The sequence below is a fragment of the Chrysochloris asiatica genome, unplaced genomic scaffold (genome assembly GCF_000296735.1).
Source record: "Chrysochloris asiatica unplaced genomic scaffold, ChrAsi1.0 scaffold00351, whole genome shotgun sequence".
Classification (NCBI taxonomy): domain Eukaryota; kingdom Metazoa; phylum Chordata; class Mammalia; order Afrosoricida; family Chrysochloridae; genus Chrysochloris; species Chrysochloris asiatica.
Window position 1 is genome coordinate 1,929,930 of NW_006408869.1, and position 19,951 is coordinate 1,949,880.

General features: G+C 34.5%; 1 protein-coding gene across 2 annotated transcripts in view; it reads left to right on the forward strand.

Annotated features, from left to right (window-relative positions):
• NCAM2 (neural cell adhesion molecule 2) overlaps positions 1-19,951 on the forward strand; it is an 834,023-nt gene that overhangs the window by 629,330 nt on the left and 184,742 nt on the right. For both annotated transcript variants that reach the window (XM_006876060.1, XM_006876061.1), the window contains 2 exons: positions 9,043-9,230; positions 19,432-19,528. In XM_006876060.1, coding sequence (XP_006876122.1) covers positions 9,043-9,230; positions 19,432-19,528 — 285 coding nt within the window. The remainder of the gene's footprint in view (positions 1-9,042; positions 9,231-19,431; positions 19,529-19,951) is intronic.

The window sequence follows — 19,951 nt, forward strand, 5'->3', positions numbered from 1 at the left end:
TTTTTTTTTAACATTCACTCATATATAATAATTTACACAACCAAAGGACACATTCTGCAAGTCTGCCTCCTGGCCACCAGCTCTCAGTCCCTCACATCCTATGAATCTAGAGTCCTCAGCTGCTCACTCTCTCCATGTCCCCATCTCTGCCTCCATCTCTTGTATTACTACTTCTCTAGATAAGATCTCATATTCCACTTGTGCTCTTCTCCCTTGATGGTCCTAGGGTCCTCTGTTTCTGTACTATAAGATTAACTACCCCCCTGTTTTTGTTACAAAATTTCTACATTTATAATTCTGACAGTCACATTAGTCATGATAGCAATTATTCACAATTGAATCATAAGAATCTTATCCAGATCTCTTTTAACCAGACCCATCTAGACAAGATGAAAACTATTCAGTGGGAACCCTATTTTCTCCCACACACTCTTAAACTAAACTCCCACTTGAAAACATTTAAGTCAGTCACTTTTTGCCTTTATTGCCCCCTCCCTTTAGATAACCAATGTCTAAGTTGCATATCCCTATCTACCTTGTACACAGAGACGATGGCATTGATATTTTGTGAAGACTTCTTCCCTCTCTGTTTGTATTTATCACTACTAGCTCCATGAGTATTGGCCAAGTTCATCAAACTGTAGCAATTTACCCTCATTTCCTTTTTCTTTCTTTCTTTTTTTTTTTAATCTTCCTCTAGTCCAGTTCTGATTATTAAGCCATTGAAGCTAGGTCAAATGGGTACTATCTGCAAGTTTAGGTGTTCTTGTGCATCTCCTTTCTCTTCATATCAGCTTGATATCCCAGGTCTCACCACACTTTGGACCAATCAGCCTTTCCTCTTTTCTCTCTCATCTCCAGGTCATTGGGAGTCTGTGGAATGTGGTAGCACTTAGCCCATTTCTTCATTGCTGCTTTTCCCACTCTTCCACTCACCAGTAGATCAATGTGGTCATCAGCAAGCTTACATGACTTCTCATATGTTTCCTTTGAGATATTTGATTTTTAAAGGCATATTTTATATTGTGTGAAAACTTCTGCTTCATGTATTCTATACAGTAATAGATGTATTTTCATTATTCATATAATCAAGTAAAAGAATTGAGAGTCTAAAGATAATCTAATTTATAATATTTAAATTCACAAGACACATATACATGATTAATTTTAAGGCATTTTCTGTTTTAAGATGTTAACTTATTAAATTGACTTTTTTCAGTTTAATACTATACACATATGTTTATTGAAATGGATGTTTTATTTTGCAAATTACAATTCAGGTTTTTAATAATTATTTTTATAATCTATATTTTAATAGTTATTAATTATAATTATAATGACAAAAAGGAATCTATATAATTTCAAACAAAAGCAAAGACGGCCTTAAATATGGTAAATATGAAGTACATATCTGCACATATTTCTATTTCTATATTAACAACCTATTGTATCAATCTATCTGTCACATACTGATCAGTTACTTAATTTTGTTAAGACAAATATTTTCTGTTTTGAAACATCCATAAAGGACCAGAAAACCTATTTAAAAATCAGTAATCAGTTGCTGGAAAAATATTGTCTTAGTGATAGAAATGATGCTGGAGATTGCACGAGATAATTCTGGAAAATCAATGATTTGTTCATTTCAAATACCTCCTTTCGACAGCATAAGAAAAGATTATACACATGGAACTCATCAGATGGTATACAGAGAAATCAAATTGACTATATCTGTGGAAAGAGACAATTGAAAAGTTCCATATCATCAGTCAAAACAAGGCCAGGGGAAGACTGTGGAACAGACCATCAATTAATCATATGCAAATTCAAACTGAAGCTGAAGAAAATGAAAGCAAGTCCACGAGAGACAAAATATGACCTTGAATATATCACACTTGTATTTAGATATCATCTGAAGAACATATTTGATACATTAAACACTAAAGACCAAAGACCAGAGAGTTGTAGGATGACATCAAGAACATCATACATGAAGAAAGCAAAAAGTCATTAAGAAGACAAGAAAGAAGCCAGAGATCAAAATGGATATCAAAAGAGACACTGGAACTTGCTCGCCAGCATAGAGATGCTAAAGCAAATGGGACAAATGAAGAAGTACAAGAACTAAGCAGAAAATTTCAAAGGACAGCTCGAGAAGACAAAGTCAAATATTACAGCAAAATGTGCTAAGATCTGGAGTCAGAAAACCCAAAAGGGAAGAACACACTCATTATTTCTCAAGCTAGGGGAACTAAAAAAAAAATCAAGCCTTGACTTTCGTTATTGAAGTATTCTTTCAAAAATTATTGAATGATGCAGAAAGCATCAAGAGAAGATGGAAGGAATATACCGAGTCACTGTACCAAAAGGATAGTTGATGTGCAACCTTTTCAAGACGTAGAGTATGCTCAAGAGCCAATGATACTGAAGGGAGAAGTCCAATGTGTATTGCAGAATTTGCAAAGAACAAGGCACCAGGAATTGATGGAATAAAAATTGAAATATTTCAAGAAATTGAGGCAGCACTGAAGGCACTCAGTCATCTTGCCAACTGATTGGAAGTGATCCATATATGTGCCCTCTCCAAAGAGAGGTAACTAAATGGAATGCGGAAATTATCGGGCAATATCTTTGATATTCCATGCAAGTAAAATTTTACTAAAGGTAATACAGAAATGGCTCCAAGCATATAATGACAGAGAACTTCCAGAGGTTCAAACTGGATTAAGAAGAGAACTTGGAACAAGGGATATAATTGCTGATGTCTGATGGATCTTGGCTGAAAGCAGAGAATACCAGAAAAATGTTTACCTGTGCTATATTCAGTACACAGACTTTCGATTGTGTGGGACATGTCAAGCTATGGACAACATTGTGAAGTATGCCTAAACCTGAACACTTATTTGTGCTCATGAGGAATCTGTACCTAGAACAAGAGGCAATTGTTTGAACAGAACATGGAAACACTGAATGATTTAAAATTAAGAAGGTGTGCAATAGTGTTGTATTCTTTCACCATGCTTATTCAACCTGTATGCTGAGCAAATAATCTGAGAAACTGGGTTATATGAAGAAAACGTGGCATTAGGATAGGAGGAAGGCTCATTAACAATCTGCTATATGCAGATGATACAACCTTACTTTCTGAAAGTGAAGAGGACTTAAAATATTTGCTGATGAAGATCAAAGAGCACAGCCTTTGCTATGGATTGCATCTCAATGTAAAGAAAACAAAAATCCTCACCACTGGACCAATAAACATTCTTTTCAATGGAGAAAAGATTGAAGTTGTCAAGGACTTCATTCTTCTTGGATCAACTATCAACACTCATGGAAGCAGCAGTCAAGAAATCAAACGACATATTGCATTAGGCAAATCTGCTGCTCAAGACATTTTTAAAGTGTTGAAGAGCTAAGATGTCAGTTTGAGGACTAAGGTGTGCCTGACCCAAGCCATGGTACTTTCATCATTAAGTTTTCCAAACCTTCTTCACTTCTAACAAGCAATGTTGTAGCATCTGCATATCACACACTGTTACTGAATCTTTGTTCAATCCCTACAGCATGCTCTTCTTCATATAGTCCAGCTTCTCATATTATTTGCTCAAGATACAGATTGAATACATATAGTGAAAGGATATAACCCTGGCACACACCTTTCCTGATTTTAAACCATTTAGTATCCCCTTGTTCTGTTCAAACAACAGCCTCTTGGTCTTTATACAATGAAGTGTTCTGGAATACCAATTCTTTGCGATGTTATCCATAGTATCTTATGATCCACATAGTTGGAGGCTTTTGCATAGTCAGAAAAGCTTAACTAAATGTCAGTTGGGTATACAGTATTTTCAGCCAAGATCCATTTGATGTCAGCCATGATATCCTTCATCCGTCCTCTCCTGAATCCAACTTGAATTTCTAGCAGCTCTTTTTGTGGTGCTGTGGGATAATGTACTGGATTGCAAGGCCAGTTTGAACCACAAGGTTGGTGGTTTAAACTCACCAGCTGCTTCTTGGAAACCCTATACAGATTCGCTATGAGTCAGAACAATTCTAAGGCACTTAACAACAACAACAACAACCTGTCTATGACTGCTGCAGTCATTTTAAAAATTATCTTTAGCAAAATTTTACCTGCATGATATAGTTTGATAATAATTATTATTTCATTAATGCATTGATGATATAGTTCATTGATTTCCACATCTGGTTGGGTTAACTCTCTTTAGAATGGCCTTAAATATGGATCTCTTCCAATAAGTTGGTCAGATGGCTGTCTTCCAAATTTCTTGGCATAGACATGTGAGTGTTTACATGGCAGCATCAGTTTGTTGAAACATTTCAATTAGTTTTTTTTTTTTTTTTCAATTCCTATAGACTTTTCTTACGCCAGTGTCTTTCGTGCAGCTTTTACATATTCCTTCAATACCACTGGTTCTTGAGAATATGGAAAAGACTGCACATTGACCAACACTTTTTGGCACTGTAACTCTATGAATTCCTTCCAACTTCTTTGAATGTTACCAGAGTCAATCAAAATTTTGCGTATTGTTTTTGTGGCTGTTGTTAAGTGCCGTTGAGTCAGTTCTGACTCATATCACCCTGTATAAGGTTTCCAAGGGGCAGCTGGTGAATCTGAACCACTGACCTTGTGGTTCACATCCACTTGACTTTATCCCATAGCACCACACCCTTCAATATTGCAACCTGTGACTGGAACGTTTTCTTTAGTTCTCTGACCTTGAAATATACTGAATGTGTTCTTCCCTTTTTGTTTTCTAACTCTAGACTTATGCACATTTCCGAATAGTATTTTATTTTGTCTTGTCTAACTGCCAAATGAAATTTTCTGTTAATCTCTTGTACTTCATTCCTTCAAGTTTCTTTAGCTTCATCTACATTCAAAAGCAAGTTTCAGAGTCTCTTTTGACATCGCCTGTGATCTTTTCTTTTTTTCCTGTCTTCTTAAATTTTTAAATGTTTTCATTGTGAATTGAGTGAAAGTTTACAGGGCAGGTCATCAGTTTTACATTCAACACATCATACACCATGTTTCATTACAATGATTATAATCCCCCCCCCCATGTATCATCAGTTAACAGTATTTCTCTCTATTCATTTAGCTGTTTTTGTTTGTTTGTTTTTTTTTTTTTAAACACTTAGGCATACAATGTAGGAGGGTCCCAGTCTCTCCACATCCTCACCAGCATTTATAATCCTCTGCATTTTTGAACTTCACTGTTATTGCTGGTGTTAGATGATATCTCATTGTTGTTTTGATTTGCATCTCAGCTCTGGTAGCATAGTGGTTACAAATCGGGCTGCTAACCTTAAGGTTCACAGTTTGAAACTACCAGCTGTTCCATGAAAGAAAGATGAGGCTTTCTGCTCCTGTAAAGATTTACAGCCTCGGAAACCCTGTACAGGGTTGCTATGAGTTGGAACTGACTCCATGGTACATAACCACCACTAATGGCTAATGATCATGATCATTTCTTCATGTGTTTTGTTGGCTGCCCAAATGTCTTCTTTGGTGAAGTATCTGTTCATGTCTTGTGCCCATTATTGAATTGGGTTACTTTTCTTTTTCTTCAAGAGGTGTTGTAGCTTCCTATAGATTTTAGAAATTAATCCCTGTCTGATACGTCATTGGAAAAGATTTTTTTTTCGCATTCTGTGGGCTCCTTTTTCACTCCTTTGGTGAAATCCTTTGATGCACATAAGTTTCTAATTTTTAGAACATCCTAATCATCTATTTTGTCTTCTTTGATTTGTGTAATTTTCACAATGTTTCATAGTCTGTTTATGCCCAGAATTAGGGCCCTTAAATTTGTCCCATTTTTTTTTTTTTTTTATTGATGACCTTTATAATCCTGGGCTTCACATTTAGTTCTTCAATTTATTTCCAACTTTTACGTTCCGACTACCAGCAATTATCAATTAATCTTGATTACATATTCGATCAATTTCAGATTTGAGAAGTTAGTATAATTCTTCAGTTTCACTATCACTGGCTTTAGTGGTTGGTGTATAAATTTGATTAATATTAATATTAACTAGTCTTCCTTGTAAATATAGGGATATTATACTGTCATATATAAACATTGTAATTCAAGATAGATCTTGAAATGTTCTTTTTCTTCATACTCAATAGCTTTATTGAGATAAAACTTAAATGTCATACAACTAATCTATTTAAAACACATAATTTAATAGATTTTAGCAATATTCAACGACTTCTTCAGCATCACCACAATCAATTTTAAAACATTTTCCTCACTCCAAAAATGCATCAGGTACACATCAGAAGTCACACACATTCATCCACCATGCAGTCTGGCAAGCACTATAAAACCACTAATGTATTTTCTAGAGCCATTTAATATCATGATAATTTCTCTATCATGGTTGCATAAATGAAATCATGCAAAATGTGAAAATGTTTTTAACATTAATGCATGTTGTAATATAATTAATTTTAATTATTTTTGATGGATTTTATGTTTTATTAACAGTTTTATTGAGGTATAGTTGACATAAAAAGTGTATAATTTTAGTTTTGATATACAAGTATGTATCATTTATGAGGATTTCTGGTGTGGTGCTGTAAGATAAGCACTGACTATTCACTGCACAGTTGGCTCAAACCCACCAGCTGCTCTTCACAAATCCTATACAGGGTTGTTATGAGTCAGAACCAACCAAATGGCATCTAACTACTACATACATCCATGAAGCCATTGATACAATCACTTCCCATAATTTCTTCATGTCCTTTTCTAATCTGTCTTTCCTAGCTCTCCACCCCCTTTCCTCACACAGCCACTGATATACTTTCTTTTTTCCTACCTTCCCCCACACACTCTGAAACTAAACTCCCTCTTTATATTTTTAAAGTTTTATTGTGAATTGAGTGAAAGTTTACAGGGCAGGTCATCAGTTTTATATTCAACAAATCATATACTTTGTTTCATTACAATGATTATAATCCTATCCATGTACCACCAGTTAACAGTATTTCTCTCTATTAATTTTAGCTCTTTTTTTTATATATATAGAGGCATATATAATAATTTCTACCACCAAAGCGCACATTCTGCAAGTCTGCCTCCTGGCTGCCAGCTCTCAGTCCCTCTCTTTTCATGAATCTAGAGTCCTCAGCTGCTCCCTCTCTCCATGTCCCCATCTCTTCCTCCATCTCTGGTGTCACTGCTTCTCTGGATAAGGTCCCGCATTCCACCTGTGCTCTTCTCCCTTGATGGTCCTAGGATCCTAGGAATGTAAGATTAATTATGCCCCCATTTTTTAAGATTTCTGGACTGTAATATTAACTACTCCCCAATTTTTGTTACAAAACTTCTACCTTTACAATTGTGACAGTTGTAATTAGTTATGATAACGATTACTGTTGAATCATAAGAATCATATCCCATTCTCTTTTTATCAGACTCATCTAGACAAGATGAAAACTGTTCAGTAGGGAATCTATCTTCCCCCACACACTCTTAAACAAAACTCTCTCTTGAATCCTTGTAAGCCAGTCACTTCATGCCTTTATAGCCCCTCCTTTTAGGTAGCCAATGTCTAAGTTGCCTGTCCCTATCAAACTTGTATACAGAGGGGATAGGATTGATACTTGATGTAACAACTCCTTCCCTCTCAGTTGGTATTTTAAGCTACTACATCCATACGTACAGGTCAAGTTCATCAAATTATAGCAATTTACGCTTATTTCCTTTATGGATTTATTTTTTCTTCCTCTAGTCAGAGTCTGATCAAGCCATCAAAGCTAGGTTGAATGGATACTATCTATAAGTTTGGGCATTTTTGTGCATCTGCCCTCACCTCATATCAGCTGGATGCTTCATTTTCAGCTTTAGCCCTCTGTAGCTATGTCCTTGTCCATGGGCTCAGGATTCCCCAGGTCTCACCACACTTCAGACCAACTAGCCCTTCCTTTTCTCTCTCTCATCTCCAGGTTGGTGGGATGCTATGGAACATGGTCAAACTTGGCGCATATCTTCATTTTACCTTTCCTCCTCTTCCACTAACCAGGAGCCCAATGTGGTCGGCTCATGTGTTCCCTTTGAATTTCAGTCTTAGAGGGTGGTTTGTCCTGAAAGAACTTGAGTGCTTGCCTTGATAGCTCCCCAGGGAACATCCATTCATATTATCATTTTTGTTTTGGATTTTTCCTGCTTGTCTTTCTTTCAAGAAATATCTTCTGTTTCTGTAGCTGTTCTATGCTGGTCTGCTTGTCCTTTCAAGTGAGAATGTCCCACTTCACAAGACTCTGGATGGGACTCTGCATAAAGACTATTGAAATTTTCTTTTGACAATGAATATTATGTCATTCCTCTTCAATTTGTCATTCCTAGCATAGTAGACCATAAGATTGTTTGATTCAAAATGACCAATATCAGTCCATTTCAACTCACTAATGCATAGAATATCAATATTTATGCATTCTGTTTCATTTTGACAATTTCCAATTTCCCTAGATTTATACTCACATTCTGATTATTAATGGATGTTTGCAGCTCTTACTTCTCCTTTTGAGTTGTGCCCCATAGCAAATGAAGGTATCCAAAATTTTGCTCCATCCACATCATTAAGGTCAACTCTACTTTGTATAGATATTTTGAGTGCCTTCTATCCTGAGGGTTTCATCTTCTAGCACTATATCTGACAGTGTTCTACTGCTTTTCATAAGGTTTTTTGTGGCTAACTTTTTCAAAAGTGGTCTGCATCTCCTTATTCCTAGTCTATTTTAGTCTGAAAGCTTTATTAGAACCCATCCACTACAGAAGATCCTGATTGAATTTAAAATACCAATTGCATGTTGAAGCATCACAGCAACATGCAAGCAACCACAATATGTCAAACTGACAGACAAGTGTTTTTTTTTGACATTTACTATTAAGTATATTAATCCAGAATTGCTAAGGCTTCTATCATTAGTTAAAGAAAACAAATAATATTTACACTAATTAAATTATTATTTTTTTCTTAAAGACAATGTTGTGTTATATTGTTTTGCAGATGCTCCTAAATTTGTATCAAACCAAACCATTTATTATTCTTGGGAAGGAAATCCAATCAATATAAGCTGTGATGTGAAGTCTAATCCACCAGCATCAATCCACTGGAAAAGAGATAAATTAGTTTTGCCAGCTAAGAACACCACTAATTTAAAGACATATAATACAGAAAGAAAAATTATATTGGAGGTAAGTCTTCCTAGTAGCAATAGATTATATTATTTTAGAAGTGATCTGTTTGAATTTCTATTGAAATACCTGTATTTATAAATATACTTTGAAATCATAGTCTATGTATTTCATATCAATTTACATAAAGATAAATTTTATGCATTTAAATTATAGCCCATTAATAAGGAATGTCTCAATATTTTCTTATTTAGAAACATGGTTGTATAGAAAAGGCCATTATTTTCATAAATTTATTTTTGGAAGGAAAGGAATTATACTAGAGGTAGGTAGCAAGAAAAAATAATTAATAACTTTGTAATGACTAAAATAAAAAAATTAAATTTAGTCTTGTTATTGTTCATTGCATTTCTGGTCATTCTCTTATTTTGCTCAGACTGACATATATGAATGCTGCCTATTGTCTACATATGGACAGTGCACAAATAAACCAAACTTACTTATTCAGTGTCTTCTTTGAAATTTTTTAAAAAGTGCTTTTAGCTAACTGCTTTTCTTCCACCAATAATCTGTTCTTTAAATAGTGCTTGATTATAACACCTTTTATTTATTAATTACAATTTGTATGTTTGTGTGTGCATTATGAATTTCAGAGCCTTCTTTAGCTATAAAACTATAAATTTTTACACTAAATTAGTTTAAATTAATGAAAAGAAATGAGTATTTTGATTAATATTTTATAATTATATTGTATCCACTTAATGATCTTCTAAGTGGTACCATGTTATCTCTAATTACTAATTTGGTGCTGTGAAACAACTTGGTTTATAGAAGGATTTAACCACTTATATCTTCAAATATTTGAATAATTGATTGTGTAATAATAAACTACTTTGTGTAAATTTAGTCAATTTAAATCAGTTTTTAGAACCACATTAGATAAAGTAACTACTGGTTAATTGAAACAGAGGTCAGTTTCATATGGACATTTGGGTCAATAAATTTAACCAATATTCTATTATTTTAACCTCAGTTAAATGAAATTAGGTTAAATTCCATGTGTAAATTAATGCTAATGTGTTATACATGGTTTATTTCTTACTGCTTCTTTTGAGTTTTCTGGGACAGCTCATGATTATCCATAGTAAATGTCAAGAAGCATTCTAAATGGGCAATATTTGAATGTTTCATCAACAAATAACTTTCATGTTATTTAAACTTCAACCTAAATGACATTATTTCTGAGAGAGCAAGTGAAAAATAAAGAATTTGATATTATTAATAGTGAGTGAGATCTGTTGGTTAAAGTATTGACCTTAAAAATTTATATACATGTAATATCTTGGCATATTAAATTTGAATTCTGAACAAAGAAATACAGATGTGTATCAGTCACACCTTAAAAACAAAGTATTGCAAAACAAAAATGTATGAAAATCAATAATAATAATAGATACATTGTTGTTGTTGTCAGGTGCCATCGAGTCGGAACCGACTCATAGTGACCCCATGCACAGCAGAACGAAACAATGTCCGGTCCTGGGCCAACTTCACTAATAGATACATAGATAGGTAGAAATAGGGAATTTTCCTAGAGTTAATTACGACTCATGACAATCTTATATTTATCATGACCACTGTCAAGTTGCAGTCCAGTTTTTTAAATCTTATGCCAATCCACTTAATGGAGACTCACCTTCACCCATGCTTGTCCACTATATCACTACACTGGATGTCATCCTCTTGCAATAGATACCTCTTCATTATATGCCGCAAAAATAAAGTTAGACGCTAGTCTGTTGTGATCCATAAGGTTTATATTGGCTAATTTTCAGAAACAGATCACCTAATCTTTCTTGCTAGTCTCTATTACTCAAGAAGCTCAACTGAAACTTTTCCACTGTGCTTTGTACTTCTCTTATTTAAAACAATAGTGACTTAGCTTCTAACTTAGCAAAAAGCAAGCCATTACAATATGACAAATTTACAGATGGTAATATTAATTTGGAATTAGTAGCATACATAGTTGCTTAGGTTAATACATCATTATTTTTGTTGTTTACCCATTATAATATGAAGATGAGTCAATAATTACTCACACTCTGGTTACCAAGCATGATGTCCTCCTGCACATACTGATCCCTCCTGAAAATATGTCCAAAGCATGAGAGAAAAAGTCTTACCATTCTGGTTTCCAAGGAGCAATCTGGCTGTACTTCTTCCAACACAAATTTTTCTGTTCCTTTGACAGTCCATGTTACTTTTAATACTCTCTTCCAATACCATAACTCAAATGCATCAATTATTCTGTTATCTTCTTCTGTATTCATTATCAAAATTTCAAATGCATCTGAAGTGATTGAAAATGCTAGGCTCATAATGTGTCCTCGAAGTGACACATTAGCTCTTAAACACTTTAAGAAGTCTTGTGCAGCAGATTTGCCTAATTCAATACATCATTTGATATCTTAACTGCTGCTTCCATGAGTGTTGATGGTTGATTCAAGAAGTCTTTGAAATTTCAGTTTTTCTCCATGTATCTTGATGGTATTTACTGGTCAAGTGGTGAGGACTTTTGTTTCTTTACATTGAAGTGCAACCCATACTGGCGGTTGTGGTCTTTTATCTTCATCATCAAATATTTTAAGTCTTCTAAGCTTTCAGCCAGTGAGGTTGTACTACCTATATATATATGTTATTGTTGTTAAAGGCTGTTGAGTTGGTTCCGACCTATAGCAATCCTGTGTAGAGTTTCCAAGGAGCAGTTGGTGAGCTTGAACTTTATGGTTCAAACTGACTTTGCTGCTGAGTGTATTAACCACAATGCCACAACAGGACTTCTATCTACATATTGTTGTTGTTGTTGTTGTTAAGTGCCATCAAGTCAATTCTGACCCATAGCGACCCTGTATAGTGTTTCCAAGGTGCAGCTGGTGAACTTGAACCACTGATGTTGCAGTTCAAATGACTTTGCAGTCTGACGCATTAGCTCACAGCACCACACCAGGTTGTTAATGAGTCATCCTCCAATCCTGATGCCACGTTTTTCTTCATGTAAACAAGTTTCTCAGATTGTTTGATCAGCATACAGATTGAATAATTATAGTGAAAAATACAACCCTGGCTCATACCTTTCCTAATTTTAAGCCATTCAGTGTTCCCTTGTTCTGTTTGAATGAATGTCTCTTGGTCTATGTACGGGTGCCTCATGAACATAATTAAGTGTTCCAAAACACTTGTTCTCCACAATGTTATCCATAGCTTGTCAAGATCCACACAATCCAAAAGTCTTTGCATAGTAAATAAAGCCCAGATAAACATCTTTCTGCTATTTTCTGCTTTCAGCCAAGGTCCACCTAACATCAGTAATGATATCTTTCATTCCGTGTCCCTGCTTGAACTTCTGACATTTCCATGTCAATGTACTATTGCAGCCTTTTTTGAATTATCTTTAGCAACATTTTAGTTGCATGTGATATAAATGATATTGTCAGATGATTTCTGCATTCCATTGGCTCACCTTTCTTTGGCATGGGAACCATATAATTCTTTCCCAATCATTTGGCCAGAGAGCTCTGTCTTCTACATTTCTTAGCTTAAGATGAGTGAGTGCCTCCATGTCCACATTACTCTGCTGAAATATTTAAATTTGTATTTAATCAATTCTCAGAGCCTTGCTCTTTAACAAGGCCTTTAGTGCCCGTTTGTTGTTCTCCTTCAGTATCAATGGCTCTTGGTCATATGCTACTTCTTGAAATAGTTGAATATTGACCATTTCTTATTGGTAGAGTGACTCTATGTATTTCTTCCATCTTATTTTTATTTTCTTCGTCATTCAATATTTTTACCCATAGAATCCTTCAATATGCAAGTCAAGTCTTGGATTTTTTCTTCAGTTCCCTCAGCTTGAGAAATGATACTCATATTCTTCCCTTTCGGTTTTCTAATTCCATATCTTTGTAATTCCATTTCATCATAATATTTGACTTTGTCTTCTGCAGCTGCCCTTTGAAATTTTCTCTTCAGTAATTTACCTTCTCATTTCTTCCATTTGCTTTAGCATCTCTATATTGGAGAACAAGTTTCAGAGTTTCTTCTGACAATCATTTTAATCTTTTTCATTTCTCTTGTCTTCATTATGACCTTTTTCTTTTTCCTATATAATGCTCTTGATATTATCCTACAATTCTTCTTGTCTTTGGTCATTATTTATCAAATATGTTCTAGAGATGATCTCTAAATTCAGATAGGATTTATTCAAGGTTATAATTTGACTCCATTGAACTTATTTTATTTCCTTCAGCTTCAGGATGAACTTGTATATAAGTAGTTTATGGTCTGCTCCAGAATCTACATCTGTTCTACATGTGGACTATATAGTTTTTCCACCTTCTTTTTGCAGAGATGTAGTCAATTTGTTTCTGTGTATTCCTACTAGTGAGGTCCATGTATATAATCATCTTTTATATTTAAAAAAGTAATTACAATGAACAACTTGGTCTTGCAAAATTCTATCATGCAATCTCCAGCATAATTTCTATCATCAAGACCACATTTTCCAATGACTGATCCTTTCACTTTGTTTCCAACCTTTGCATTCCAATCACCAGTAATTATAAGTACATCTTTTTTATTTTTTTACAAAAATCTAAAAGCTTTTATTGTGAATTGAGTGATAGTTTACATGACAGAACATGGGTTTTGTACTCAACCATAATTTTTTGTTTCATTGCAATGATTACAATCCCCTCCATATGCTATCAGTGAATAGTATTTGCCTCTATCTCCCCCCCTTTTTTGATGTATGCAAAAACACATAGGAATAGATAATCATTTAAACAATTAAAGGGCACATCACAATTGCAAGCAAAGCTTCTGCCCACCAGCACGCAGCCTTTCCCTTGCCATGGATCTAGAGTTCTTAGCTCCTCAATCTCTTCATGCCATCACCTCTGCCATCTCTGGTGTCACTGCCTCTCTGATCAGGATTCCAAATTTCTACTCATGCTCTTCCCTCTTGGTGATCCTAGGGGTCTCTGATCCTGGAATATAAGATTAATTACTCCCCCTTTTTTGTTACACATCTTCTACTTTTACAATGTGACAACAGCATTTACTCATGCTAACAATTATTCACTATTGACTCAAAAGAATCCTATCCCATCTCCTTTCACCAGACCATCTAGACAAGCTGAAGACCATTCAGTGGGTATTCAACCTCCCTCCATCCCTCAGAAACTAAATTCTCTCTTGAAAAGTTGTAAGATAATAATTTTGTGTCTTTATAGCCCCCTGTTTTAGGTAAACAATGTCTAAGTTGCATGTCCTTATCAAACCTATGTATTGAGTGGCTAGGCTTGATCCTTGATGCAAAGACTCCTTCCTTCTCTGTTGGTATTTTGAGCACCTGCATCAATATCAGTACATCTTAAGTGCATGTTTGACCAGCTTGAGACTAAAGAAGTTGGTAGAATTCTTTCATTTTATCGTTACTGGTTTTCATGCTGAGTGTGCAAATTTGAGTACTAGTTGTGCTTCCTTGTACGCATATGGATATAGTCCTATCACAGACAGCGTTATATTTCAGGAATGATCTTGAAATGTTCTTTTCTATGATTAGTGGAACACCATTTCTCTTCAATTTGTCATTCCAGGCATAGTAAACCATGTTGTTGTCAGATTCAAAATTACCAATACCAGTTCATTTCAGCTGACTAATGCCTAGAATATCTATGTTCATGTGTTCCATTTCATTTCTGACAATTTCCAACTTTCCTAGATTCATAATTCATGTATTCCATGTTCCAGTTTTTACTCGATGTTTATAGATGTTTCTCTTCATTTTGAGTTGTGTCCTATGAGCAAATGAAGGTCCTGAACGTTTTACTTCATTCACGTAATTACATTCAACTCTACTTTGAGGAGGCAGCTCTTCCCCTGTAATATTTTAAGTGCCTTCCAACCAGAAGGGATCATTTTCTGGTACTATACATGTCGATATTCTGGTGCTAGTCATCATGCTTCCATATTCATTATTTGGGTGCTATCTGACAGTTTTCCACTGTTATTCAGGTTTCCAGTGAGTAAATATTCAGAAGTAGTTTATCTTTCTTTCTTCCTAGTCTGACTTAGTATGGAAGTTCATCTTAAATCTGTCCACCATGGGTGACCCTGCTGTTATTTAAAGTACTAGTGGTATAGCTTCCAGCAGCAAAGCAGCATACAAGCAACCATCATACGGAAAATTACTGACATGTGGAGGAATTGTGTTTTTTCCTTTTATATAATGTTGTTGTTGTTGTTAAGTGGTGTTGAGTCGATTCCAACTCATATTGACCCTATACAGAGTTTCCAAGGAGCAGCTGGTGAACTCAAACTGCCATATTAACCTGCAGTACCATAACAAGATTCATATATATCATAAATGATATTTTCTTTTTACTTTAATTCATTCATATATTTTCAAAATATTAAAATTACAATTTAAAATGTAATAAACAATTGTATCATAGTTTATTGTATCAACAGACTATTCTATCCATAAGTACATCTGTAGTAGTCCTATTCATATATTTATTTATTTAATACCCCTGAGTATATGAAGGTTTTAATATATGGGCAACTATAGACTGCAGAAAGTTTCTAACAGATTAGCTGGACTGTTTTTCCATTCTGGATTGACTATCGTTATTCATACCCTAAGTAAGATTATTTATTGACTTTTATTTTGTAGCTTTCTCACCATAGAATGCATAGAAAAAGGAAATCCAAATTTAGGCAGTTTAGGAAAACCTAAAGAACATCATTATTAATATTGTGATTTCAGATTGTATTTTAATATTTGAAATTATATTTGTTGGCTTACTTTATTGTCTCAAAACTTCATATCTTAAGTAAATTTGAATTACTTTAGCTTCATATAAGAAAGAAATGGTTTCAATAATAGATATTCCTAGAACTTCCAATTATTTACACATTGTAAACATTTAATTGCTTTTTAAATTAATGTTTTATAATCTATTTTCATGTTATAATATCTTATTATTTGATAAAAATCATAAAATTTTCATTGTGCTGCTGTTGAGTGTTAAACCACTACTGGACTTTACTTTTATAACACCTTCCTAGTACACATAAACTATGTTTCTGTGCACATAATTTGACCATTATACATTTACAGCTTTCCTTTTACAGGCTGTATTGTGATTGTGCATTTCTGTATTTCTTAACCATACAATTTGGAAACAGATTTGGTTTAGATAGAATTGCTAAGCTTTTATCTATTCATAGCTGAATACTTAAGTACAGGGAAGTAAATGAATTGAGCCTTTAAAAAAATTGCTCAAAGAAACCTTTATTATTTAAATTACTTTAATAATCTTTAGGAGATGGACAATAGTTGCAATTCTTTGTCATAGCTATCCTGCTTCTGTTGTATTTATTCAGTAAACAGATTCTTCCATGTGGATTATAGAATTATCTTTCTCAGACGTCTTTAAAGCAAGAAAATTTATCTTGTGAAAGCTCTTTTAGACTAGTAAAATCATTTTAGAGGTAAATTAGACTGGTTTTGTTAAAAACAACCTGTGAGAAAAATGAATATTTAAATCACTTAGGAATCCTTATAGAAGATCTTTTTAAACTTCTAATCTTTAAATTTATGATCTCTTCCTAGATGGACAGCTAGGGAGAAAATGAATGACACAGCTTTTTGTACTCTTCAGAATTACCATCTTCAATAGACCTCAAAATTGCACTGTTAGTTAATAGCCTCCCATTACCACAAAATCATTTTTCCCCTTTTGGGATAGGGTTGAAATTAGCAGTAACTCTTGTTGTAAGCATATCCTTCCTTAATAATAGTTATTGGGTTTGAAATTATATCTATTACTATCATCAACTCTTTTCTCTGAATTGATACTCCAGGATTTCTCTACATTACAATTACAGGGTTGGTCCTAATGTTCAGAAACAGAATCCCTAAAGGTTAACTTAATTATGGATTTCATATATTTCAGAATTGAGGTCAGCTAATTTACACCTAAAACAAAAGGAAATGATAGGAATTGAGTAGAAATTGAGGCAAATGCTGTTAATAGGTATCAAGAAAAAGTGCTTGTCTGCAGTGATTGTTATACAGGCACTCTATTTCTTACAAAATAAATTCCTGGAAATGTTTTTACTAGAATGAATCTATGTTCTTTTAGAGTATTTTGATCTCTGTACCCTCCTGAGAGGATCAGAAGTTTGGCATTTTTTTTTTTTTTTAGCATTTCTTAACCATTAAACCAGCCTCGTCTTACTATAAAACCTACAGTACAAAGTGTTAGCCATCTTCTGAAACAAGCTTACTTTTTAAAGTTCAGCTCTGTAGTAACTGCCATTTATATTTTACAAACTGTATACTACTATCTATCTTAATAATATATGATTTTTCCATTCCAAAAGATGTAACAATATGATATAACATTTATCCACTTAGATTAATATATGAATTACAATTTACCTACCACCTGACCCAAGCCATAGTATTTCAGTACTCTCATATACATGTGAAAATTAGACAATGAATAAGGAAGACTTTAGAAGAATTGATGCATTTGAGTTATAGGGTTAGAGAATATTAAAAGTACCATGGATTGCTAGAAGAACAAATAAATCTGTGTTAGAAGAAGTACAGCCAGAATACTCTTTACAAGCCAGAATGACTAGACTTTATCTCTCATACTTCAGACATGTTATCAGGAGAGACCAGTCTCTGGAAAAGGACATCATGCATGGTGAAATGAAGGGTCTGCAAAAATGAAGAAGACCCCTGCCAAGATGGTTTGGTACAGTGGCATTATCAGTAATGGGCTCAAATGTAGCAACAATCGTGAGGGTTGTGCATAGACTAGTTATGAGTTGGAACCTAACAACAACATGAATAATATAGAGCCTTGGCAGTCTAGTGGTTTATGTGTTGGGCTGCTAACCAGAAGGTCAGCAATTCAAATACGCAAGCCACTGCCCAGGAGGAAGGTGTGGAATTCTGTTCCTCATCTAAGGAAGGCTGTAAAGATTTATAGCCTTAGATACATCATATAGGGTCAATATGTGTTGAGATTGGCTCAGTGGCACAACATCACCATCATCACATCACTATCATGGATATAATAGGAGTCCTAATGGAGTCCTGAAGGAGTCCTGGTGTGGCGCTGTGGGCTAATGCATCAGATTGCAAAGTCATTTGAACTGCAAGGTCGGTGGTTCAAACTCACCAGCTGCTTCTTGGAAACCCAATACAGGGTCCCTATGGGTGGGTCGGAATCGACTCGATGACACTTAACAACAATAACAATGGAGTCCTGGTGTGGCACTGTGGGTTAATGTGTTGGACTGCAAAGTGAGCTTGAACCACAAGGTCAGTGATTCAAGGTCACCAACCACTCCTCAGAAATCCTATACAGGATCGCTATGGGCTGGAACTAACTCAACAACATTCAACAACAACAACAAGTAGTGTAATGGGTCACAAGTTGTGCTGCAAATCATAATAGTGGTTCAAATCTACCAGCAACTCCATAGGAGGAAGATGAGACTTTCTTCACCTATAAAGATTTACAGTTTCAAAAACCTTATATAGAGTTACTGTGAGTCAGAACTGACTGGAAGACACACAACCACCACCACCTGTGGATGCATAGGAATCCTGGTGTGGTGATGTAGTGTAAGAATTGGATGTCTAACCACAATGTGGGCAGTTCAAACTCACCAGCTGCTCCTTCAAAAGTCTATACAAGTTTGCTCTGAGTAGGTAACAACTTGATGGCACTTAACAACTAAAGCAACAATGAATAATATAAGGATTCTTGGTGGTGTAGTATGTTATGAGTTGGGCTGGTGAGTCTGAACCGCGAACTTTGCAGTTCAATCTGACCTTGCAGTCCAGCACATTGTCCTGCAGAGCCACACCAGGACTCTAGAAAAGATTTACAGCCTCAGGAACACTATAGATGGATACTCTGTCTCTGAACCAACTCAACAGCATGCAACCACCACAAATAGTATATATCCATCCTTTGCATCTTAAAAGGATTAATGTCATTTATTAATGTTCATGGATATAAAATAAAAATAAGGATTTATTGGTTGGAGTTATGGAGTGAATGAGTGAATATATATATATATGATAAACATGTTGATCTATGTTTAATTACTATTAATAATAATTATTAATTATTTTAGTATTGTAATATCTTTATGAATTTAACTATTTTAGATTGCACCTACATCTGACAATGACTTTGGACGCTATAATTGCACAGCCACTAACCACATAGGAACAAGATTTCAAGAGTATATACTTGCTTTGGCTGGTAAGTATAGCATGATAAAATATTACTGTAAGCAAATTATACTTTATACTAATCAAATGGCATCAACTAATATTGAAGATTTTAGAGAAAATATCATCTTAATAACCTATATGATGTCAATAATACCATATAATGATGCTATTAAAAATGTATATAACTTATTTGTCATATATGTTATTATTAAATGAATGAATTGGTACTTAGAAAATAATTATAAAGGAGCTCTGGTAGTGTAGTGGTTATGAATCGGGCTGTGAACTGCAAGGTCAGCAATTTGAATCTACTAGCTGTTACACAAGAGAAAGATGAAGCTTTCTGCTCCCGTAAAGATTTACAGCCTCAAAAACTCTGTACAGGGTCTCTATGAGTCGAACTGACTCCACGGCACATAACAACAACAAAATACACTTAGAATGCATTTAT